At 46.6% G+C, this 22,818-nt stretch overlaps 1 protein-coding gene across 1 annotated transcript in view; it reads right to left on the bottom strand.

Annotated features, from left to right (window-relative positions):
- LOC137535444 (zinc finger protein 208-like) overlaps nucleotides 1-22,818 on the bottom strand; it is a 195,524-nt gene that overhangs the window by 152,749 nt on the left and 19,957 nt on the right. The window contains exons 8-9 of the mRNA XM_068257272.1: nucleotides 21,059-21,063; nucleotides 8,184-8,598 (exon numbers count right to left, since the gene is read on the bottom strand). Of these exons, the coding sequence (XP_068113373.1) occupies nucleotides 8,184-8,598; nucleotides 21,059-21,063 (420 nt within the window). The remainder of the gene's footprint in view (nucleotides 1-8,183; nucleotides 8,599-21,058; nucleotides 21,064-22,818) is intronic.

Here is a 22,818-nt window from a genome sequence, read left to right as displayed (position 1 = left end):
TCATATGGGCATACAGTCTGAACTGTTTTTGTTGACCAGAAAAGCCTGACACCTACCATATTGTTATTGTGTATTTATATAGCACTGACATCTTCTGCAGCACTTTACAGAGTACATAATCATGTTACTGACTGTCCTCAGAGGAGCTCACAATTTAATCTTACCATAGTCATAGTGTAATGTCCTACCATATTATTATTATGTATTTATATAGCACTGACATCTTCTGCAGCACGTTACAAAGCACATAGCCATGTCACTGACTGTCCTCAGAGGAGCTCACAATTTAATCTTACCATAGTCATAGTGTAATGTCCTACCATATTATTATTATATATGTATATAGCATTGACATCTTCTGCAGCACATTACAGAGCACATAGTCATGTCACTGACTGTCCTCAGCGGAGATCACAACCTAATCACTACAATAATCATAGTCATACTTTGTAGAAAACCAATGAACATATTGGGGCTGCTATCCAGGCTGCACACACCCAGCCCTTCCAGATGTGTTAATTTCACCGGGGCCAGCAGGGGCCCTAACCATAATAAACACCTTACCTGGCTATAATATTGGGTGGCTAATGATGCTTATACCCACATGTACTAGGCCCACATCAACACTCCATTATTGGGGTAATGACCGGGAGCCTCATCTGTAAATACTGTAACACGGCCAGTGGAGCCAGTATAGAGCCTGTATTAGGCTAGGATCACAGGTTTATACAGAGACTTGCATCTCATATGAATCCCTTAATACCTCTCCACTCTCTTCTGGCCACGCCCCTCCTCCCAGCAGCTGACAGACTGGTAGCCGGGACATGGAAGTCCTCTCCTCCCTCCACCATTACTGAGCTTATGGAAAGTATCCTGGAATCAGGTGACTGGACGGGTGACAGCTCGGATGTAGAATAATGGGAGGAGCAAATAATCTCTGGTGTGCTTTCAAGATTTTCATTGTACTTTTGACTGCACTGCGCTTTCCTCATGTCCCCATTGTAGTTTTTGTAGTACTTTTTTCAGAGGGAGGGGGATATTTCTGATAAAAACTGATTAGGTGTTTTGCCTTGGTAATCACGGCACCAGCAATCATCTGAGGAGACTGCACTTACTCATGTATCAGCTGGACTATCACACAGCTGCAGCTGTATACACAGACCAGAGACACTCTGAGGCCATGAAAGATTTATTGCAGTCCACAATGCACTGCTCAGCCTTGGTTACAGAAGCAGCAAGTCATAAAATACAGATAAGCAGAACGTCCATCAGATTTAAGTAGCTGTCAAGCGAATACCATTCTCCCCTACCTATAAATCACGGCTACATTTTATATACAGAAAACTCTACAGCTTAACAATGGGTGGGCTGTGAGTGAGGGCCAGCTGTCCATCACATCCGAAACTTTTATTGGCTTCCACGAGAATGTGATGGGCAGCATACCTATTACACAGGTCCAGGAACTCTGGGCCATAATTGGAGTTCATCCGGATTCTGGGAAACTTGTGTTTATTTTCATGTTGTGATTTGTGTACACTCCTAGTGTTGGACGGTGCCGGGCTGTCTGTACATTAGAGAAGATAAAGGTCAATGGACGTCCACAAAGCATGATGTACTAGAATGATCAGAATTATGTTTCTCTAGAATAAATCTTAAGGGAGAACTCTGAATACAGTTTTCTGAGGGATTTACATGGCAAGAACTCTGCAGATACTTAAAATCCCCCAAGAAGATATATGCAGAATTCTTACCTATGTTTGTATTTATATTTAATCTTTAGGCTCCACCTTTGCTTAGACAGTCCATATGAGTGTGTTTTCCTTGTTATGTGTCACCTTTCCCGGCTCACACACTCTCCCTTAATTAGGTGTTTGTGCACCGGGGGGGAGAGAGAGAGCACAAGACCCCTCGGTCTCCTTTATCCTGGCTTTCTGTGATGCCCTAACTTCTAGGCTGATGTCACCCATCTGCTCAGCAGCATTCGTGTCACATGCGTATCACTTGCACACTTGCATTCTCATGGAAAAGGGAAACTTGAACACAAATGACGCCATAGACGCGAGGCACATATCGTTTTTTCCGCGGTTGTAACGCGGATAGATTGACGCGTTGATGCGTCTTACTCCCAAGTCTGAAGGGGAGGAGCCCGCACTTTAAAAGACGTCGGCGCCCTTGGTGACGTCAGCCCCTGATGAGTCTATTGGACGAAACGCGTAGGGCGGACCCAGGAGCGCTGACGTCACGAGGGTAGCGGGAAGCTTGGACGGTTACCTTGGAGGAGAGCGGAGTGTCGGGACGCTGGTGCCGCTGTAAACCAGGGGAAACATTATTGGTGGGCTCTGATGCCCGAGATGCCTATAATTCATGTACTCAAGTGAGTGCGCTGGATTGCGCAGGCCATTTCTTGGTTTTAATTAATTGGATTACGCTATGTGCATTTTATGTTGTTTTACATGTGGATGTGTGCAATAAATCTGGAGCCGTTTTTTACCAATGAACAAGTGTGGAGATTGTGATTGAGAGTTAGCCGCTTGAAGGCCACACGCTAGACCCACCAGGATTCTGAGGTGGTGTCCATCTGGTGAGCTGCTATACTGAAGGGGCTATATCTCACTAAGAGTGGAACACATTGTTATCACCGGTGCACGTGTTGGGTGTAGTGTTTTTAAACCTGTTGTTTCAGTAATACACTATGTGCGATTGTATTTGTTTTTTTTAGGATTACCAGAGGAGCGCTGTCACAACAACGTTGGAATAAAGTCACCAAGAATAAATGCAGATCACCTCTCTTGGATGTTAGGATCACTGTGGAAGGTAGTCAATCTTTCAGCTAAATGATAATAATAAGCTAGCCTGCTAGGCCTTTCATAATACAGAGTTCAAAAATGGTGGCTTTATAGGGGATTGTTGGTGATGGGCGACAATTATTAGTTAAAGGACAAGTGTAATGAGAAGAATATGGAGGCTGCCATATTTATTTCCTTTTAAACAATAACAGTTACCCGGCAGCCATGCTGATCTATGTGGCTGCAGTAGTGTCTGAATCTCACCAGAAACAAGCATGCAGCTAATCTTGTCAGATGTGACAATAATGTCAGAAACACCTGATCTGCTGCAGGTGTGTCGGGGGGACGCGAGACCCCCAGAACCTATCATCCCTATCATCCCAGGTAGTAAGGGATCTGTATACCAAGTTTCATTCAAATCGGTCAAGCCGTTTTTCGAGTGATCGCGGCACATACATCAGAATCAGAATCAGATTTATTTCGCCAAGTACAACGGGGGTTGTACCCGGAATTATTTTTGGCTCATACAGGGTCGGAGATGGTACAACACATACGTGCAATCCAACACATACAATCAGGTACAGTATACACAGTAAACATCTACCTATATATACATAATGCACATAACCATAGTGAAAGGACGCGTGGGTAAGTCTGGAGTGCTATGTGAGGGGAGCAGCCTGCCGACTATCGACGGCGCTCACTCGCTCCACAGCAGTTCCAGATGCCCCGCAGTGTGTCCTGAAAAAGAGTGGATAGAGAAAGAGAGAGAGATAGAGAGGAGGGATAGCTAAAGCGAGACAGAGGAAGAAGCAGGAGAAGGAGCCAAGGCAAGAGTAGGGAGACAGAGGATGAGGCCTTTTAGGGCTGCAGATTGAGAAGCACCCCTAGTACCCGCAATCAGTCCAACAGTCCATCCCTGTGGTCCGGTGCCCTGATGTAGGAAGGTGGGCAGCTGGTCTTCAGAGCTGGATGGTGGAGCAGGCTGGCACAGTCCACAACAGTGGGTGAGGTAGACCCTGGGTGGCCGAGCAGGCTGGGGGCTGCGGCTGGTGGAGACCCTCTCTTCGAGCACAGCCGAGGATCTCTGCCATGTGGGAGGCCCAGCAGGAAGCGGCGGTGGTCAGGCCTTTTGTGCACATGAAATGAAATGTCCTCCATGCCCTGGGCTGGCGTCCTAGACTCCTAGGCAGCGGCCCACGTGGTGGAGGGGGGGGGGTCCTGCAGCCTTTGTCAATCCCGGGCTGAGGAGGATGGGTGCTCCTGCAGTGCTGGTGGCGTCCTGGGTAGCGGGGGTACAGTAGCCCGTACGACCCACACCACGTGGACACTGAGCTCTCGGTCAGCAGCTCTCCAGAGAGCCTGCTAGGTGTGGGGCCTCCTGTAGTTGCGGTGGCTGGAGGAGCTAGCTTGGGGCAGCAGTCGGGCCGCAACCGGGGATCAGACGCCGGTCCAGGTCACGGCAGCAGCGATGGAGAGCTGCAAGTGTGTCCTGCCTGACACTGAGTGCAGGGGGCAACATCCTGTGAGGCTGGAGCAGCAGCTCGTTCCTTCCGAGAGCTGAATGGATGGCGTCGGGGCCAGAGCGGTGGAGGACAGATCAGGGCACGTGGGTCCTGATCAGCTGGCCGCCCGATCAGCTGGCATGCCGCCGCCGCGCGCTGATGGTATGCGCTGATGATCGAGCGCTGCGGAGAGGCTCCTCTGTGTCCCTCCATCCTCCCCGGTAGGCTAGGGGGGACCTGGGTGGCATCGCAGACGGTCGATGGTCCGGGGGCAGCGGCAGCAGAAACAGCAGAGCACAGTGCTGCCTCTGCCTCTCCATGCCTACACGTGGTCCGCCGAACAGCTGATCCTATCGCCGTCCATCGTAGCCGTTGTGTGGCTAGTGCAGAGCCTGACCGGCAGTGCCCATATTCCCCGCCTTCTACCTCAGCAAGAGGTGAAACAAGAGATGAGTGAAGGAGAGATTTACGTCTAAAAGAGCAAAAAAGGCCGGAGCCCTGTGGCCGAGGCGTCCGAGTCCGGCGCCATCTTGGTTACATACATACATACATCCAATTTTATATATATATATATATATATATATATATATATATATATATATATACAGATAGCTTATCCCAGAACTATTGGCCTATAAGACTGTGTATCGGCCACTAACCTTCTAACCATGTGGATTTGTCTGAGTAGTTTTAAACACAAACTCACCTGTGTAATGATGCATATGATTGTAATCCCCATCATGACCATCAGGGGGTGCAGAAAAGAAGTTGTAAGCCGCAGAGGCCCAGTCTGAGTATCCCTGGAACATGGAAACCTTTCCCACCAGGTCAGACTGGAACTCACCTGATTGTATTTGTGTCCCACCTCTTATAGAGCTCCTTGATCATGGTGAAATATCACCTCCAGTTTAGTGTTATGTTTGTCTAACAACTTTAAACAACGTGCAGTCTTGTTTACCATTATTGATTTATTAAGTAAAGTAAGAAACAAGCATGGGGTACATAATACAGACAAATGCTGTACAACACCAATATACAAAATACTGAACTGGTAACAAAATAAAGAATCAATACAAAATACAGATCTGGTAATTACAGTGACAATTGTTACATAATGAATAAAATGTATAATACTGTATATTTTGAACTATAAGACTCACCTTTTCTCCCCCAAAACAGGGGGGAGGGGAAGGTCAATGCGTCTTATAGTCTATATGTAGTGAGTTCCTGACTTGTGAACGCTGCCAATACCAACCTCTAACCCGCCGCAATGGCAGAGACTCCCTGTACTGTGCCCATGCAGAGGACGACACAGGGACAAATGGAGGACACAAGGAGGACACGGGGACACAAAGGGGCGTAGAGGAGGACACAGGGAGGACAGAGGCAGACACAAGGGGGACAGAGGAGGACAGAGGTGGGCACAGAGAGACACAAGAGGTACAAGGGGGCATAATCCACAAGATACCCCTTCACCATGGATGCACCAAGCTTAGTATATTTTTTTCTCCTAGTTTTTGTCCCCTAAACCTAGCTGCATCTTATGGTCAGGAGCATCTTATAGTCCATAAAATATGGTACATTCCTAGACATAAAAGGGTGAGAGAGCCGTGCCCTTGCTTATAGTCAATAAAGTCACCAAGAATAAATGCAGATCACCTCTCTTGGATGTTAGGATCACTGTGGAAGGTGGTCAGTCTCTCAGCTAAATGATAATAATAAGCTAGCCTGCTAGGCCTTTCATAATAAATAGTTCACAAATGGTGGCTTTATAGGGGATTTTGGTGATGGGTGACAATTATTAGTTAAAGGACAAGTGTAATGAGAAGACTATGGAGGCTGCCATATTTATTTCCTTTTAAAAAAAACAGTTGCCTGGCAGCCCTGCTTATCTATTTGGCTGCAGTAGTGTCTGAATCACACCAGAAACAAGCATGCAGCCATTCCCTTGCCGACATGTCTGCTCCTTCAGACACCAGCACCGAGTCCCAGCTTGATGACGTCATCAAGCTGCGACCCGGAACTGAGCGTCAGTAGGAGCAGAGATGCCGGCCGGAGCAGAGGGGTCCAGTGCGGCTCATCGCTGGAGCCTGGGAGGTGAGTGATGGCTGCTGGCTAAAGGGGGGACACGGGGCCACAAAGGGGGGAGACAGCCCAGAGAGACCCTGCAGGGATCCGGCTGCCTGACCCCCCAAAAGCGCCCTCCCCCCTTCTGCAAAAATGCCTGGTCCTGAAGGGGGGTTAGGCAGCTGGTCCCGAAAGGCTTAAGCACGCTCCATTAACTTAATGGGCGCTTCTGTTTCTTTGGCCCAATAGGCTTCCTGTCACATGACAAATAGCCTATTGGGCCAATCAAAGTGCTGGGATCTCATCCTGTGAAGCGAGGGGCTCAGGGCGGGTTCAGTGGCGCGCCTATTAAGCTAATGGAGCACGCGTAAGTTAGCAATAATGCAGCATAGAGTGCGCTGGAGATTTTTACCTCACTCTCCTGTCATTAAGCTGCGCTGCTTTAGCATTGGCAACAGATAAACAGACATTGGCAGACAAAACCAAGAACAATAGTCAAGTAGTGTAGGTGGAAAATATTTGGAGGAGGAGGAGCAGGAGATACTGCACTACAGAGGTGCTAGGAGGGTGCTGCACCCTGAGGTGTTTGGAGGACTAGAGCGATGGCGGGGAGTCTCAGCTGTCTGAGGGGTAGGATTACCGCAGGAGGGCGGGCTCAGCAGTGGAGGGATAGAGTTCAGTAGGGGAGGGAAAGCGTTCAGCAGGAGAGCGGGCTCAGCAGGGGAGGGAGAGAGTTCAGCAGGAGAGCGGGCTCAGCAGGGGAGGGATAGAGCAGCAGGAGAGCGGGCTCAGCAGGGGAGGGATAGCGTTTAGCAGGAGAGCGGGCTCAGCAGGGGAGGGATAGCATTTAGCAGGAGAGCGGGCTCAGCAGGTAAGGGATAGCGTTCAGCAGGAGGACAGCCTGAAGGTGCTGCTAAGCATGTTTGTTCTAGAGGAGATGGTCCTATAACGGCGGCCCAATGGGAAGAGGTCAAAGAAGCTGTTGCCTGGGTGGGAGGGGACACACTAGATCTTGGTGGCACTAGACCTCTTTCTCGCCATGTGGAGATTGAGAGGTGGCAGGAATGATCCAATGATCTTTTCCACAGCGCTAATCACTCTTTGGAGTTTGTACCTGTCACTGGTAGAGATGGCCCAAACTGTTCGCCGGTGAACAGTTCCTACAGAACCTGGGCTGTTGACTGTAAAACAGAGACACAGAGAGAGGGAAATCTCCTGTCCTCAGTTCAGTCTGGATGAATGGGAGCTTCTAATATCCCCACATCTGCAGCTCACAGCAGGTAAATAACAATGTTATATAGAACTTTCCTGGAGACTCACATTCTTATTTTCACTTTAAGGGGTTGTATCCTGACTCTGAATTATGCACAGCAGCAAAATCAGTGTGAGTTAAAATCTGGTTTATTCAGCTCCCAGCAAAAACAAATAATGATAATTTCAGCACTTCTGTGTTATCAGGAGTGTTTGTTCAGCCAGATAAAAGTGTTTTGGGCTTTTGGCTTTTATTTACTCTTCAAGAGAGCCATGGCTGCATATGACAGCAGATCCTTCCTCGTTTGCATAGATGTTGAACAAGGTCTGATTTCCGTGCAAAACATTTCCCACACTCAGAACATGAATAGGGCTTCTCACCAGTGTGAGATCTCTCATGCCTGACAAGAATTGATTTACTCACAAAACATTTCCCACACTCAGCACATTAATAGGGCTTCTCACCAGTGTGAGATCTCTCATGTTGGACAAGGTCTGATTTCCATGCAAAACATTTCCCACACTCAGCACATAATTAGGGCTTCTCACCACTATGAAATCTCTCATGCCTGACAAGATGTGATTTATGAGCAAAACATTTCCCACACTCAGCACATGAATAGGGCTTCTCACCACTATGAAATCTCTCATGCCTGACAAGATGTGATTTATGAGCGAAACATTTCCCACACTCAGCACATGAATAGGGCTTCTCACTATTGTGCAGTCTCTCATGCCTGACAAGTTGTGATTTACTCCCAAAACGTTTCCTACACTCAGCACATGAATAAGGCTTCTGACCAGTGTGAGAATTTTCATGTCTGTTAAGACTTACTTTATGACCAAAACATTTCCCACATTCAGAACATGAATATGGCTTCTCACCAGTGTGAGATTTCTCATGTGTGAAAAGATTTGATTTCTGAGTAAAACATTTCCCACACTCAGCACATGAATAGGGCTTCTCACCAGTGTGAGATCTCTCATGTCTGACAAGACTTGATTTCCATAGAAAACATTTCCCACACATGGAACAATAAGACCCTCCAGCAGGGGGAGAGCTGTGCTGGGTAGGAGGCCCCTCAGGGTTAGACAGGTGAGGTGAGTCTGGAGGAATATTTGGGGTCACCAGGATATCTGCAGGAGACTCTTGTCCAGTGACATTATCATCCGTTGTACAGTCTGTGGATACAGAGAGACGAGTCTCTGAGAGGTTCCTGATGCCGGGACTCCGCCCTGCAAATAGAGAAACATCATCACTTCCTGTTAGAGAATTCTGAGGGGAGGAACAATTATCATTAGGGATGAAAGGAAAGAGGATGGTCGGCACTGCTGTACAACTTCCTTTATTTGGCAATGTGCAGACAAGTAGGCTGTGTGTTACATCATCACCTCACAGTCCATAAGAAGAGACTAAACACGTACCGGTGCGGGGGTGGATAATGGTGGGTGCTGGTTGCTGGAAGCCTGACGGCAGTTTCACACACAAGTGCTTCTTCAGAGGCTATGACAAGGGGGCGGGGCTATATCTGCTCTAGTTGGAGAAAGTGCTTACTGTAATAGTAACCTGCAATCCAAGATTACAGTGTGGGGAGGTCAGGGAGAGCGAGGCCAAACAACACGGCCGCTATTCCTAATGGAATTACAAGTCCTGCTGCAGCAGCTAATTATACAAGCCACTAACATAATATCCCATGATGAATATAGGTCAGGCCATGCAGAGCAGAGAATCTGGCTGACCTCTTCCACATATACAACAAGGACTGCCTGATTAGGGGAAGCTGGGGTTAGGAAGGTCAGAGGAGGATGGGCAACAGCGACATTCAAGGAGAACTGGGGAGGAGATTGTGTCTCAGAAGAGTTCAGCAGAATAGGTGCCGTATCTATTCCTGACTCACTCACTTCAATTCAACAGTTACTATTTACATGCTATAAAATACAATGGGGTTGATTCACTAACTATAGCGCTGCCAAACAGCGAGACTAAACTACTGTTATGAGCACATTTACTATTTCCTCTGTGCACACTACACGCGCTAGTGGCAGCATAGAGTACGCTACTTGGCAATGGGCGCTGCCTTGATTTGCCGCGTGGTAGTGATGTATTGCTCCTGCAATATTTCACTAAAGCAGTCCCTACGCACAGAGGAAATAAGTTGCGCTGCTCTATTAGCGCTCCTAACAGTAGTTTAGTTGCGCGTTAGTGAAGTTTGTGTTTTATAGCATGTAAATAGTAACTGTAGAATTGAAGTGAGAGAGGAGAGAGTCAGGAATAGATACGGCACCTATTCCGCTGAACTTCTGAGACACAATCTCCTCCGCTGCACACTGACTGCTTTACATTGTATCAAAGGGGTAGATTCATGTAATTGTGGGAATATTACCGCACATACTGAGAGGAAGATGATCTGTACTGTGCTCAGCAGGGACATATCTGTTACTCAGTTTTTTTTTAAAATTCTTTATTTAAAGTTTTACACATAGCATACAGAGAGTATGATAATGATACAAGGGATCTATAAGTAGTAGTACACCTGGTTACATTGTTAACAGATTTTCCTTTACAATAGGTCAACCAACCATATTGACTTCTAAACTTCATAACCAAGTGGATAGAGTAAACAAACATATCCCTATATAACCATTAACTGAAAAGATAGCGAGTATTTTGACGTATTGACAACTTTTCTTGAGCTAAGGAAGTTGCACATGTCTGCCACTCATGTGCGCTTAACTATTATAATCGGAGTTAGATTATAGAAGTTTTTCATCTGCATCAAGGGGGACCTGAGGCCCAGAGGGATCATACACTCAAGTGATCCCCTTGTCACAGATCTATTGTTTCCAACATAATGACTAATTTTCAATTCGTAGATTCAATAAAATATTGTTACTCAGTTTAATAATAAGGCTTTTGAATATCTACCATTTATCATTTACCTGTGTTCATCTCAGGAATAATGTCTTTCTCTTTAGATCCTCTCATCATGTCTCCCTCCTCCATAGACTGCTGATCACTCCTCACATATGTCTCTTCTTCCTCTTTACTTGTCCCCATCATGTCACCCTCCTCCATACACTGCTGATCACTCCTCACATACGTCTCTTCTTCTTTAATTGTCCTCATCATGTCACCCTCCTCCATAGACTGCTGATCACTCCTCACATACGTCTCTTCTTCCTCTTTACTTGCGCTCATCATGTCCCCCTCCTCCATAGACTGCTGATCACTCCTCACATACGTCTCTTCTTCTTCCTCTTTATTTGTCCTCATCATGTCACCCTCCTCCATAGACTGCTGATCACACCTCATATACGTCTCTTCTTCTTCCTCTTTACTTGTCCCCATCATGTCACCCTCCTCCATAGACTGCTGATCACTCCTCACATATGTGTCTTCTTCCTCTTTCTTTATCCTCATCATGTCACCCTCCTCCATAGACTGCTGATCACTCCTCACATACGTCTCTTCTTCCTCTTTCTTTATCCTCATCATGTTACCCTCCTCCATAGACTGCTGATCACTCCTCACATACCCCTCTTCTTCTTCCTCTTTATTTGTCCCCATCATGTCACCCTCTATTATTGACTGCTGGTCACTCCTCACATACGGCTCTTGTTCTTCCTCTTTTCTTGTCCCCATCACGTCCCCCTCCTCCATAGACTGCTGATCACTCCTCACATACGTCTCTTCTTCTTCCTCTTTATTTGTCCCCATCATGTCACCCTCCTCCATAGACTGCTGATCACTCCTCACATACGTCTCTACTTCTTCCTCTTTACTTGTCCTCATCATGTCACCCTCCTCCATAGACTGCTGATCACTCCTCACATATGCCTCTTCTTCTTCCTCTTTAACCACAGCACTTACATGTATCAGTTCTCCACCCTAATCACACAAAATAAGAAGCACTTTATAATGTGAACACAGATAACAGCATAGACAACAGGAAACAATGTCACATAGTTTGGGGTCTCTAATGACACTCAGTTCCACCTACCTGATAATGGTGGGGGGTGGTGGGATCTTCCTGTAGACAACCCCAGGAATAAAGAGGACCTGTACATCTTTCAGGTGGGTTTTGATTACTGGATCCATCTGTAGGAAACACACACACTGACTGAATACTATGGGCTCAATTAACTAAGTGTCACCACATTGAAAAGTAAATATTACAGACTAGTGAGGTAAATTACAGGGTTGTGCGGTGAATACCTCAAAAAAATCATTCGGTAAAACAAATAAAATGTTGGGTATTTTAAAGATCTGGCTGGTCATCTCAATAACTAGAAATCAGCATGTGGTAAAATTGACAGGCTACAGAGAAAGCCAATAGGAAGAGCCACCTGGTCCTGCTACTCACCTCATTTGATCAGATGCACTTCCGGGTGGGTTATCAAAAAGATAAACTAAATAGAACAGCAGGAGACATTTACAGAGGCTTCCCTGTATCCCTTTAGCCATGCAGATCTATATACTGGTACACAGAAGAGGTCCTTTAGTGGCATGCATACACATCTAAAGGGATGCAGGAAGCCCTTTACTCTCTAGTAAGCTGTCACACAGGAATGGGTTATGCAGACACTTGTAGGAGAGAACCTCAGCCTGCTGCAGAGACTTCCTCCACAGCTGGGAGACTTCTGCATTACCGAGCAGGTCTTACTGAACTGAAGCAACATTTCTCAGCAAATTACCTATTACCACATGTGTGACAATCTTGGTGCAAAAAAAAAAAAAAATCTACAATACAGAATGCGTTATTTCTCCAACCTCTTTTTTTTGCTAATCAGCCCTTACTGAATTGAGGTCATTGTCTGTTTGTGTTTACCTGGTGAGGGGGATACAGGAGGACCCCAAGCACTGCTTTCTCCAATACAAGAAATAAAGAATCTCCTCTTACCCGGTGATGTGAGGGGCGGCTGATTCTCCATCATGGCTTCCTTATAGAGGTGCTTGTGACCTTCTATATACTGCCACTCCTCCATGGAGAAATAGATGGTGACATCCTGACATCTCATAGGAACCTGATACACACAATGATACAGTCACCACCCAGACACACCCCTTACTGTTACTGGATAATGTCCCATAATTCCCAGCACCACTCACCTCTCCTGTCAGCAGCTCCATCATCTTCCTGGTGATTTCCAGAATCTTCTGCTTGTTGTATTCCTCATATATCAGGAAGTGAGGTGGGGGCACCGTGATGGTCACATGATCACCAGACTTCACTGGAGGAAAACTCTATATGGAAAGACCAACATTAATGTCACATAATCTCTCAGAACCCTTTCTCACCTCTCCAGTTAGCTGTGTGTTTTATTAATAGAGATAAGAGTGATGTCATGTGACCTCCCAGAATTCTCCTCACCTCTCCAGTCAGCAGATAGATGAATTCAAGTGTGAGGTTGAATATCCTCTCGGTCATGTGACTCTGGTCCTCGTCCATCCTCAGTGATTTGGTCATGTGATCCATAAAGGATGCTGCTGCCTTTAGATACATAAGGGAGGAATAATCTAGGTTATACTGCTGTCAGTGGTGAAACTGACAATACTGGATCCCCCCCTTCCCCAGCACTCCCCATTGCTGTCACTTGTGGGTGGTGGGGCCATGCAGAGTATTGCAGGAAAGCATAATAAGCTGGTTTATAGCTACCTGTGCACTGTACTCACAGCATGCTGCAGTCCTGTCCTCCCTCTGCCTCCTCTCCAGCTGGCCTTCTCTCCTCACATCCCCCTCCCACTGTTACCATTCCTGTGATGTTACAGCAGTGCTTGTAGTGGTAGATGGATGAGGATATGAGGAGAGGCAGAGACTGAGGCTAATGGGAGCAGAGGACTGGAGGACACTGTGAAAGCTAGCTATAAACCAATGTAACCCTTCCTTTTACTCCTCTGCATGGAGGTGGGGGAAGGAGCAATACTGGAGTGTGCGCATGGCTATACTGGGAAATAAATGGCATTACTGGGGTGGGGGACATTACATACTGGAGGATAATGGCAATGCTGGGGGACACAGGAGGACAGGGCTATACTGGGGGAGAAATGGCATTATTGGGGTGGAGGACAATACATACTGGAGGAGAATGGTAATGCTGGGGGACACAGGGAGGACATGGCTATACCGGGGAAGAAATGGCATTACTGGGGTGGGGGACATTACATACTGGAGGATAATGGCATTGCTGGGGAACACAGGGGGGACATGGCTATACTGGATGAGAAATGGCATTACTGGGGTGAGGAACATTACATACTGGAGGATAATGGAAATGCTGGGGGACACAGGGGGGACATGGCTATACTGGGAAAGAAATGGCATTACTCGGGTGGGGGACATTACATACTGGAGGATAATAGTAATGCTGGGGGACACAGGGAGGACATGGCTATACTGGGAAAGAAATGGCATTACTGGGGTGGGGGACATTACATACTGGAGGATAATGGCAATGCTGGGGGACACAGGAGGACAGGGCTATACTGGGGGAGAAATGGCATTACTGGGGTGGGGGACATTACATACTGGAGGATAATGGTAATGCTGGGGAACACAGGGGGACATGGCTATACTGGGGGAGAAATGGCATTACTGGGGTGGGGGGGACATTACATACTGGGGTGGGGGACATTACATACTGGAGGATAATGGCAATGCTGGGGACACAGGGGGGACATGGCTATACTGGGGGAGAAATGGCATTACTGGTGTGAGGAACATTACATACTGGAGGATAATGGCAATGCTGGGGACACAGGGGGGACATGGCTATACTGGGGGAGAAATGGCATTACTGGGGTGGGGACATTACATACTGGAGGATAATGGAAATGCTGGGGGACATAGGGGGAGGGGCATGGCTATACAGGGAAAGAAATGGCATTACTGGGGTGGGGGACATTACATACTGGAGGATAATGGCAATGCTGGGGGACACAGGGGGACCCGGCTATACTGGGGAAGAAATGGCATTATTGGGGTGAGGAAATGTTAAATTTGTATAATTGCTCAACCGCAGCATAAATTGAAAACACTAGTGAGTTGCCCAGTCAGCACCCGGGCCCTGAAAAGGTGCAGGAAACATACATAAAATCAAAAACAACAGAGTCTCGATCTGCATTTTAAGGCTTTAAATGCTCAAATTATTATTGTATCACAGAGTAAAAGCAGAATGTTTCGGCACACAGGCCTTTGTGAAGTGCATGAAGGAACTGAAGCGAGAGGGATATGGAGGCTGCCATATTTATTTCCTGTTACACAATACCAGTTGCCTGGCATCCTGCTGATCCTCTGCCTCTAATACTTTTACCCCCAGACACTGAACAAGCATGCAGCAGATCAGGGGTTTCTGGCATTATAGTCAGAATCTGCAGCCAAATAGATCACCAGGGCTGCCGGGCAACTGGTATTGCTTACCAGGAAATAAATATGGCAGCCCCCATATTCTTCTCACTACAAGTGGTCCTTTAGAGAAAAACATTTATTTGTTACACCTGATACAAATCCTGCAATAAATCTGCATTGTGCCAACTTCCTGCTTTCATGGAAGCAGACATATTGATAACATCCTGTGTTTAGAAATTAGCTGCTCTGCCGTGCAGAGAAGATTCCTGAGCTGACACAGCTGAGAGATCAAATTATAGTTGTGATTAGTCACAGATGAGGGAGAGTTAGACAGGCTAAACTCTCTAAATACATACAGGGTGCATTTCTCTATGTTTTCCTTCTGTCCTGTGCAAGAGTTCAGGTCCACTTTAAGGCCTGGTGCACACCAAAACCCGCTAGCAGATCCGCAAAATGCTAGCAGATTTTGAAACGCTTTTTTTTTATTTGTATGAGGCGTTTTGCGGATTGCTGCTGCGGATTTCAGTGTAACATATTTCAGATACACATTGTTACTGAACAGCTTCTGTAACAAAACCACCTGGCAAACCGCTCTGATCTGCCGTTTTTCAGAGCGGTTTGCATTTTTCCTATACTTAACATTGAGGCAGAAACGCATCCGAAATCCAAAAAATGCCTCACCCCGGGAGTATGCGTTTCTGCAAAACGCCTCCCGCTCTGGTGTGCACCACCCCATTGAGATACATTACCCAAGCGGATCCGCAGCCGCAAGCGGATCTGAAAACGCCCAAAAAGCCGCTCGGTGTGCACTAGCCCTTAATGAAATCTGCACTAGGAGCAGCGGCTGGATAGTGTACTGGATACAGGAAACAGAAGGATCGGACCAGCACCATATAGGTTAAATCATTCATTTACATCAATAGGATAGAGAGTGTGCTGGGGTAACACAAATAGCACAACACAAGAGAAAGTACCCTGTATAGCTCCACACTGACCGCAACAATACATTAGTGATGCTCTAGTAGATGCAAATAACTGAGTTGATGCAAATATATGCAGCTTGAAAATGAACCAATCATATTCTGCTGAGGTAAAATTGCATCAACTCAAAGTTATTTGCATCTATTTGACCATCACTACAATAAATCCAAAAAATCTTTATTATCAAATTACAATCCGATCCAATTAAAAGCAATGAATGAAAATCAGGAAAAGTGAAACGAGTGGTGTCCTAAATCAATAATCGAAATACAAAATCACAGGTCCTCCTCATCCAAAGTGTTATATATGCAATGTAAACAAATCACAGGTGATAAACATAAAAAGAAAATGAATAATGCAAAATGAATGACAAATCAAAAGATGCAAGGGAGAAATTCCAGCATAAAATCAGCAAATCAGGTGAACAAGTGTCACAAGCCGCCCCAGAAGGGGTAAATAGCAATAATGGTGGAGATAAATGTCTATAATGTAACGTGCACCGTGCAATAGCAGCAATACAGAATGACAAGGAAAGTGCTCACGTGTAATAGAAGAGATCAGGGGGACACCAACCACAAAGCCTTAACCTCCTTGGCGGTAACCCCGTGTGTGTGACACGGGGTAAGCCGCCGGAGGGTGCCGCTCAGGCCCTGCTGGGCCGATGTACATCATTTCTTTTTTGCTACACGAAGCTAGCACTTTTCTAGCTGCCTGTGCATAACGATCCCCGCCGATTCACCGCTATCCAACGCGCCGCCCCCCCCCCCCCTTCCGCTGCCTGGCCAATCAGTGCCAGGCAGCGCTGAGGTGTGAATCGGAACACCCTCTGACGTCACGACGTCGGTGACATCATCGTGATCGTTGCTATGGCGACGGGGAAGCCCATCCCTGCAGGGTAAAAGTGCCGGCGGCGATCGGAGGGGTGGGAGGGATAGCAAAGGGAGGGGGGAAGCTTGTAGGCTAGCTACATGCTTTAAAAAATTTTTTTTTTTTACAAAAAAGTGATGAGCTGCCCCCTGGCAGATTTATTGTACCGCCTGGGAGGTTAAAGGACAACTGTAGTGAGAGGGATATTGAGGATGTCATATTTATCTCCTTTTAAAGTGAATGGGAACCGCATTTAAAAAAATGAGACAGATACTTACCCAAGGAGAGGGAAGGCTCTGGGTCCTATAGAGCCTCCCCGCTCCTCTCCTGGTCCCCTCGGTCCAGTGCCACCGAGAGAGGAGACGGAAGGCTCTATATGACCCAGAGCCTTCCCTCTCCTTAGGTAAGTATTTGCTTCATTTTTTTTTTAAATGCGGTTCCCATTCACTTTAAGCAATACCAATAGCCTGCGGGGGGTGTGTGTTATGTTCGGCATGCTCCATGCCAAAAAATGGGTGTGACCATGACATCACATGGGCGGAGCTAATTGTACTGTAACAGTGAGGCAGCGAGCCAGAGTTTCCTCCCAAAAGTCAGACAAGTGACCCTAAGGGTAATTACAGAGTGAGGACACAGAGAGCCAATATAGTGTAGTAAGAACTGGCAAAGGATGAATATGCAGAGTAAGTAAAAGAATACTCACACACCCGGGTCGCCACAAAGGTAACCACTGTAATGGCAGGTGGGGAGATTAGACATGTCCCCACTCAGGATCAAGAAGTCGCTCTCCATAGATAAAGAAAAAGGAGTTACACCCCTCCACCAAGGGTGGGCTCAGATATTGTACAAGAACAAACAGAGGCGCCAACAGGATAAAAAGGACTACAAATCTTACAAATATATATGCATAGAGCAGGTAGTGGTGGACTTACCTCCTCCAAGCAGACACACAGAACTGTTAATCTGAACAGTCACAGAAAATTGTATTTACACACTCCCAGTTATTGTGCAACGCGTTTCACAGACCTGACCCTGCTTCATCAGGCAGTAAAAGTTGGAGCATTTCTTTTTTGGGGACAACGTTCCCCAAACACATAAGAAAGAGGCGTTTTTGACATAATGTGATGAAATGGGAGATTTGCATCATTGATGTGCAGATGATAAAGCTGCAGAAACTGCATGATGCTATTTATAAGCATATCATTTAGTAATAATAAGCCCCCAAAATGCCAAATTCTGCAACAATAACCCCAAAGTAGCAAATGCAGCCAACTATGACCATCAACCCTAACCGTTTCCTCCCACACATGAAATGCAATAATTGTTTTCCCGACACATGAAATACAAGAACCATGACCTCTGACATATCAAAAGTGCAAGAACCATTACCTCCGACACATGATATGCAACAACCGTTTCCTCCGTCAAATGAAATGCAGGAAACTTTCCCCGCGACATATACAATGAGGCAAGCATTACTTCCAGACACATGAAATGCAGCAAATGGGAAAACATTACCCCCCACATGTTAAAATTAAGTAAATGTTACCACCACCCCCCCCCCCCCCCACCACCACCACACACACACACACACACACTTGGAATACACTGAATGGAGGGGAGGAGGGTGACTGACTGGAAGGGGAGGTGGGGAAGAGGGTAACACTGACTGGGTGGGGAGGAAGGAGAAGATCACACACAAGAGGGTTCATTGGGGGGGGGGGGGGGGGGTTGCAAGAAGGGCAGCAGAGGAACACACACTGAGGGACAATGCTGGAGGGGGGAGGGGTCACCACACTGGAGAGAAGAGGGAGACACATACACATTGGCTATCATTTATAAAAGTGCTGTCGGTAAGGAGATTCAGTGCGGGAAAACACTGTTGTTGGTATTTTAGATTTCTGGGTGGTCATTCATAAAATGTTTGCCTGTTGCGATACGAGTGTGGAGATTTTCTGGAAAAGGCTGTCGGTAGACTGGCGGTAGGTTTGCGGAAACAGAGAAGCTGCCTGAGTCTCTCCGTGCGCTGCTCTCTCTGCTGCTGCTTAGGAGGTCTGTCCCATTTAGTTACATGTATTCTGCATGCTTATCGTTACTGCGGAGGGAGCGGTAATCCCCGTCCGCATACCGCTGTGCTCTAATCTTTATGAATGGACATTTTGTTACTTTTTCTAGATAAATCTAGAAAATCACAGCACAAGGCGGAAATTTATCGCTCTGCACGGGAATGTTAGCTTTTCATGCGGAAAGAGCCTTTATAATGAAGATTTTGCTTAGTGGTCGGTAAAGTTGGCGGTTTTCAGCATTTCCGCATGCGGAAATGCTTTATGAATGATAGCCAAAGAGGGACAGTGTTGGGGTAGGGAAGGACACACTGTGGTGGAAGAGAGGGGGGTACACGAGTTGGTGCTGGGGAGTGGGAGAGGAGGGGTACATGTTGAGGGACAGGGCTGGGGGAGAGAAGGACACACACATGGGGAAGGGGGCACCGAGGGACAGTGCTGGTGACACGGGCTGCTGTAAAGCTTATATGCCACTCTTACCAGCGAGTGGATGCAGTACACACCGGTAAGGTCTCTCCTGTATTGATTGGCTATTCAAAAATAACACCTCCCTGTCCCAGCGATCCGTGCGGTTAGGCTGGGCGGGGTTGGCCGCACTGATTGGAGGGAGGGCAGGGCTGATGTGGTGGGCAGCCGTGCCAATTGAAGGGAGGGCAGGGCTGAGGGGGAAGCAGGTTGGGGAGGCGAAGTTGACCAGGTGGCTGCGCCTACTTTTCACAGCACAGTCCATTGGATGGAGGCCAGAGTCCTGCGGCCGGGACATCCCGCAGCCAAAAGTGGGACGTTTCTCAGGACCCCATGCAGCCTGGGACAGGGGACACCAAATCCTGGACGTGTCCCTGCTAAAGCGGGAGGTCTAGTCACCGTATGCAAGAGAGATGGGTGGAGGCAGCATCTGTTTAGTGATATATTTATTATGCAGCTTAATGCCCAGGAGGGGAGGGGGTGCTACTGACTGTGCCTTCTGTGGCTGCAGCTCCCAAGCACTGTGAGTCAGACAGGAGAAAAGCCCCGTGTGACTGCTCACATTCCATCTAACACTAATGCTCTCTTCCCCATCTCTCCTATATACAGTTATTGCTGCATACAATCTCTATGCTCATTCATACTATTACTATCCTCATACTTGCCCATGTCTGCACTGATCTCCCCACTGCAATACATCCTGTACAATGCCCAGCAGCCATATATGTGCTAGTATATAACAAGAATCACACAATTACCTCTTCCAACAACGTGTCCTCTCCACTTCCTGCAACTTCTCTTCTTCCTGTCTTACATCATTTCCTGTTTGTGATCGCCATCTTGTGGTGAATAGACTAACTGCAGCCACTGTTTGTGGGATCTCCTTTACTAAGAGTTGCGGATTGCCTATAAAACTCATGGTGAACAGAACCCCTAGGAGTGTGTAATGGGCCTAAAAAGGACCAAAATAGACTCAATGTTAAGCAATAAAGAAATTTGCCTTCTTCAAACAGAAGCTATTTGAAATTATTCAGAGTAGAGTGAGGATATGATGTACCCCACAATGCATCACTGCTGGATATGCAAATCACCCATTTGTTGTCCCAGAATGCTAACCACACCTCCAGAACCGCTGGAATGCAATGATGAGTCAGCGTGTTAATATTACAGAGCCTCAATAATCCAACATGAATACAGACTGGCAGATCCTCCTCAGTGCATGGCATGGATTAATATTGCTCTATGGGGAAGGGCTTGGAACACCCCCTCAGTTACAGATTGCCCATCAAGCTAAACAATCTATTGTCATCATCATCATCAATTTTAGTTGCTACACAACAGCCTCATCTACAGATACATCTACAATAACTCACCCCCTGAGTACTTACTAAGATGAGCGCATGATTCTGGGCTTACGGATGTGCTAGTCTTTGGCAGTACTCAGAAATGCGAGTACTTCTCAAGGCTTCCTGAACAATACTGCAGTGCTATTGTACCTGCCAGGTCAAAGAAGTTAGAATCGGGCTTGGCACAGTAACGACGGCCACTGACTGTCCTCAGAGGAGCTCACAATCTAATCTCTTTTATAGTCATAGTTTAATGTCCTACTGTCAGGTATGCTGCTTCTCATCCCAGGCTATAGCTCCAACTTCTGGAGGCCTCTCAGACCTCATTGGATAGGTGGAGGATGCATTCTCAATGTGCGCTCTGCCGATGTAAGCTGTAACTCATGCTCTCTGGATCACTATTGGTTTGTTTTCAATTCTTCTTTATGTTGATGGGTTAGTCCTAGTATTTAAACCTAGTGAGCACCCCCAGTCATCGCCTGTGATAGCATTTAGCTTTGCCTTGTTGCTGGGTAGCACTTGCTTGATTCCTGTTGCTATTGCCTTGTACCTTGACCATGATTAACCTCCTGTTGCCAACCACTGCCTTGAACTGGCCACACTTATACCTGCTGGATTCCTGTTGCCAACCTTGCCTTGAACCTGGACTATGCTTTGCTTGCTGCCTGGATTGACTGAATTGTGTGACCAATTTGCATTGCCAAGTATTCAGGTTCTGTCTGGTGATTAGCTATCTTTCAGACTGTATGCTACATCTGCCTGCAGGGTATTGTTAGTATTGTGTTATGTAGGAGATTGCGCAGGTGTTATGGGCTGGGCTCTGGGACAGTCATATGGGCATACAGTCTGAACTGTGGTTGTTGACCAGAAAAGCCTGACACCTACCATATTGTTATTATGTATTTATATAGCACTGACATCTTCTGCAGCACTTTACAGAGTACCTAGTCATGTCACTGACTGTCCTCAGAGGAGCTCACAATTTAATCTTACCATAGTCATAGTCTAATGTCCTACCATATTATTATGTATTTATATAGCACTGACATCTTCTGCAGCACATTACAAAGCACATAGCCATGTCACTGACTGTCCTCAGAGGAGCTCATAATCTAATCCTACCATAGTCATAGTCTAATGTCCTACCATATTATTATTATATATGTATATAGCATTGACATATTCTGCAGCACATTACAGAGCACATAGTCATGTCACTGGCTGTCCTCAGCGGAGATCACAACCTAATCACTATAATAATCATAGTCATACTTTGTAGAAAACCAATGAACATATTGGGGCTGCTATCCAGGCTGCACACCCCAGCCCTTCTAGATGTGTTAATTACACAGGGGCCAGCTAACCATAATAAACACCTTACCTGGTTATAGTATCGGGTGCCTAATGATGCTTACACCTACATGTACTAGGCCCATATCAACACTCCATTATTGGGGCAATGATTGGGAGCCTCATCTGTAACATGGACAGTGGAGCCAGTATAGAGCTTGTATTAGGCTAGGATCACAGTTTTACATAGAGACTCATCTCATGTTAATCCCTCCATATCTCTCCTGGGACTCCCATTCTCTTCTGGCTGTGCTCCTCCTCACAGCAGCTGACAGACTGGTAGCCGGGACATGGAAGTCCTCTCCTCCCTCCACCATTACTGAGCTTATGGAAAGTGTCCTGGAATCAGGTGACTGGACGGGTGACAGCTCGGATGTAGAATAATGGGAGGAGCAAATCATCTCTGGTGTGCTTTCAAGATTTTCATTGTACTTTTGACTGCACTGCGCTTTCCTCATGTGCCCATTGTAGTTTTTGTAGTACTTTTTTCAGAGGGAGGGGGATATTTCTGATAAAAACTGATTAGGTGGTTGCCCTTGGTAATCACGGCACCAGCGATCATCTGAGGAGACTGCACTTCCTCTTGTATCAGCTGGACCATCACACAGCTGCAGCTGTATACACAGACCAGAGACACTCTGAGGCCATTAAAGATTTATTGCCTAGGTCACAATGCACTGCTCAGCCTTGGTTACAGAAGCAGCAAGTCATAAAATACAGATAAGCAGAACGTCCATCAGATCTAAGTAGCTGTCAAGCGAATACCATTCTCCCCACCTATAAACCACGGT

This window comes from Hyperolius riggenbachi, chromosome 10 (genome assembly GCF_040937935.1).
Source record: "Hyperolius riggenbachi isolate aHypRig1 chromosome 10, aHypRig1.pri, whole genome shotgun sequence".
NCBI lineage: Eukaryota > Metazoa > Chordata > Amphibia > Anura > Hyperoliidae > Hyperolius > Hyperolius riggenbachi.
This window is presented reverse-complemented; position numbering and strand designations above follow the sequence as displayed.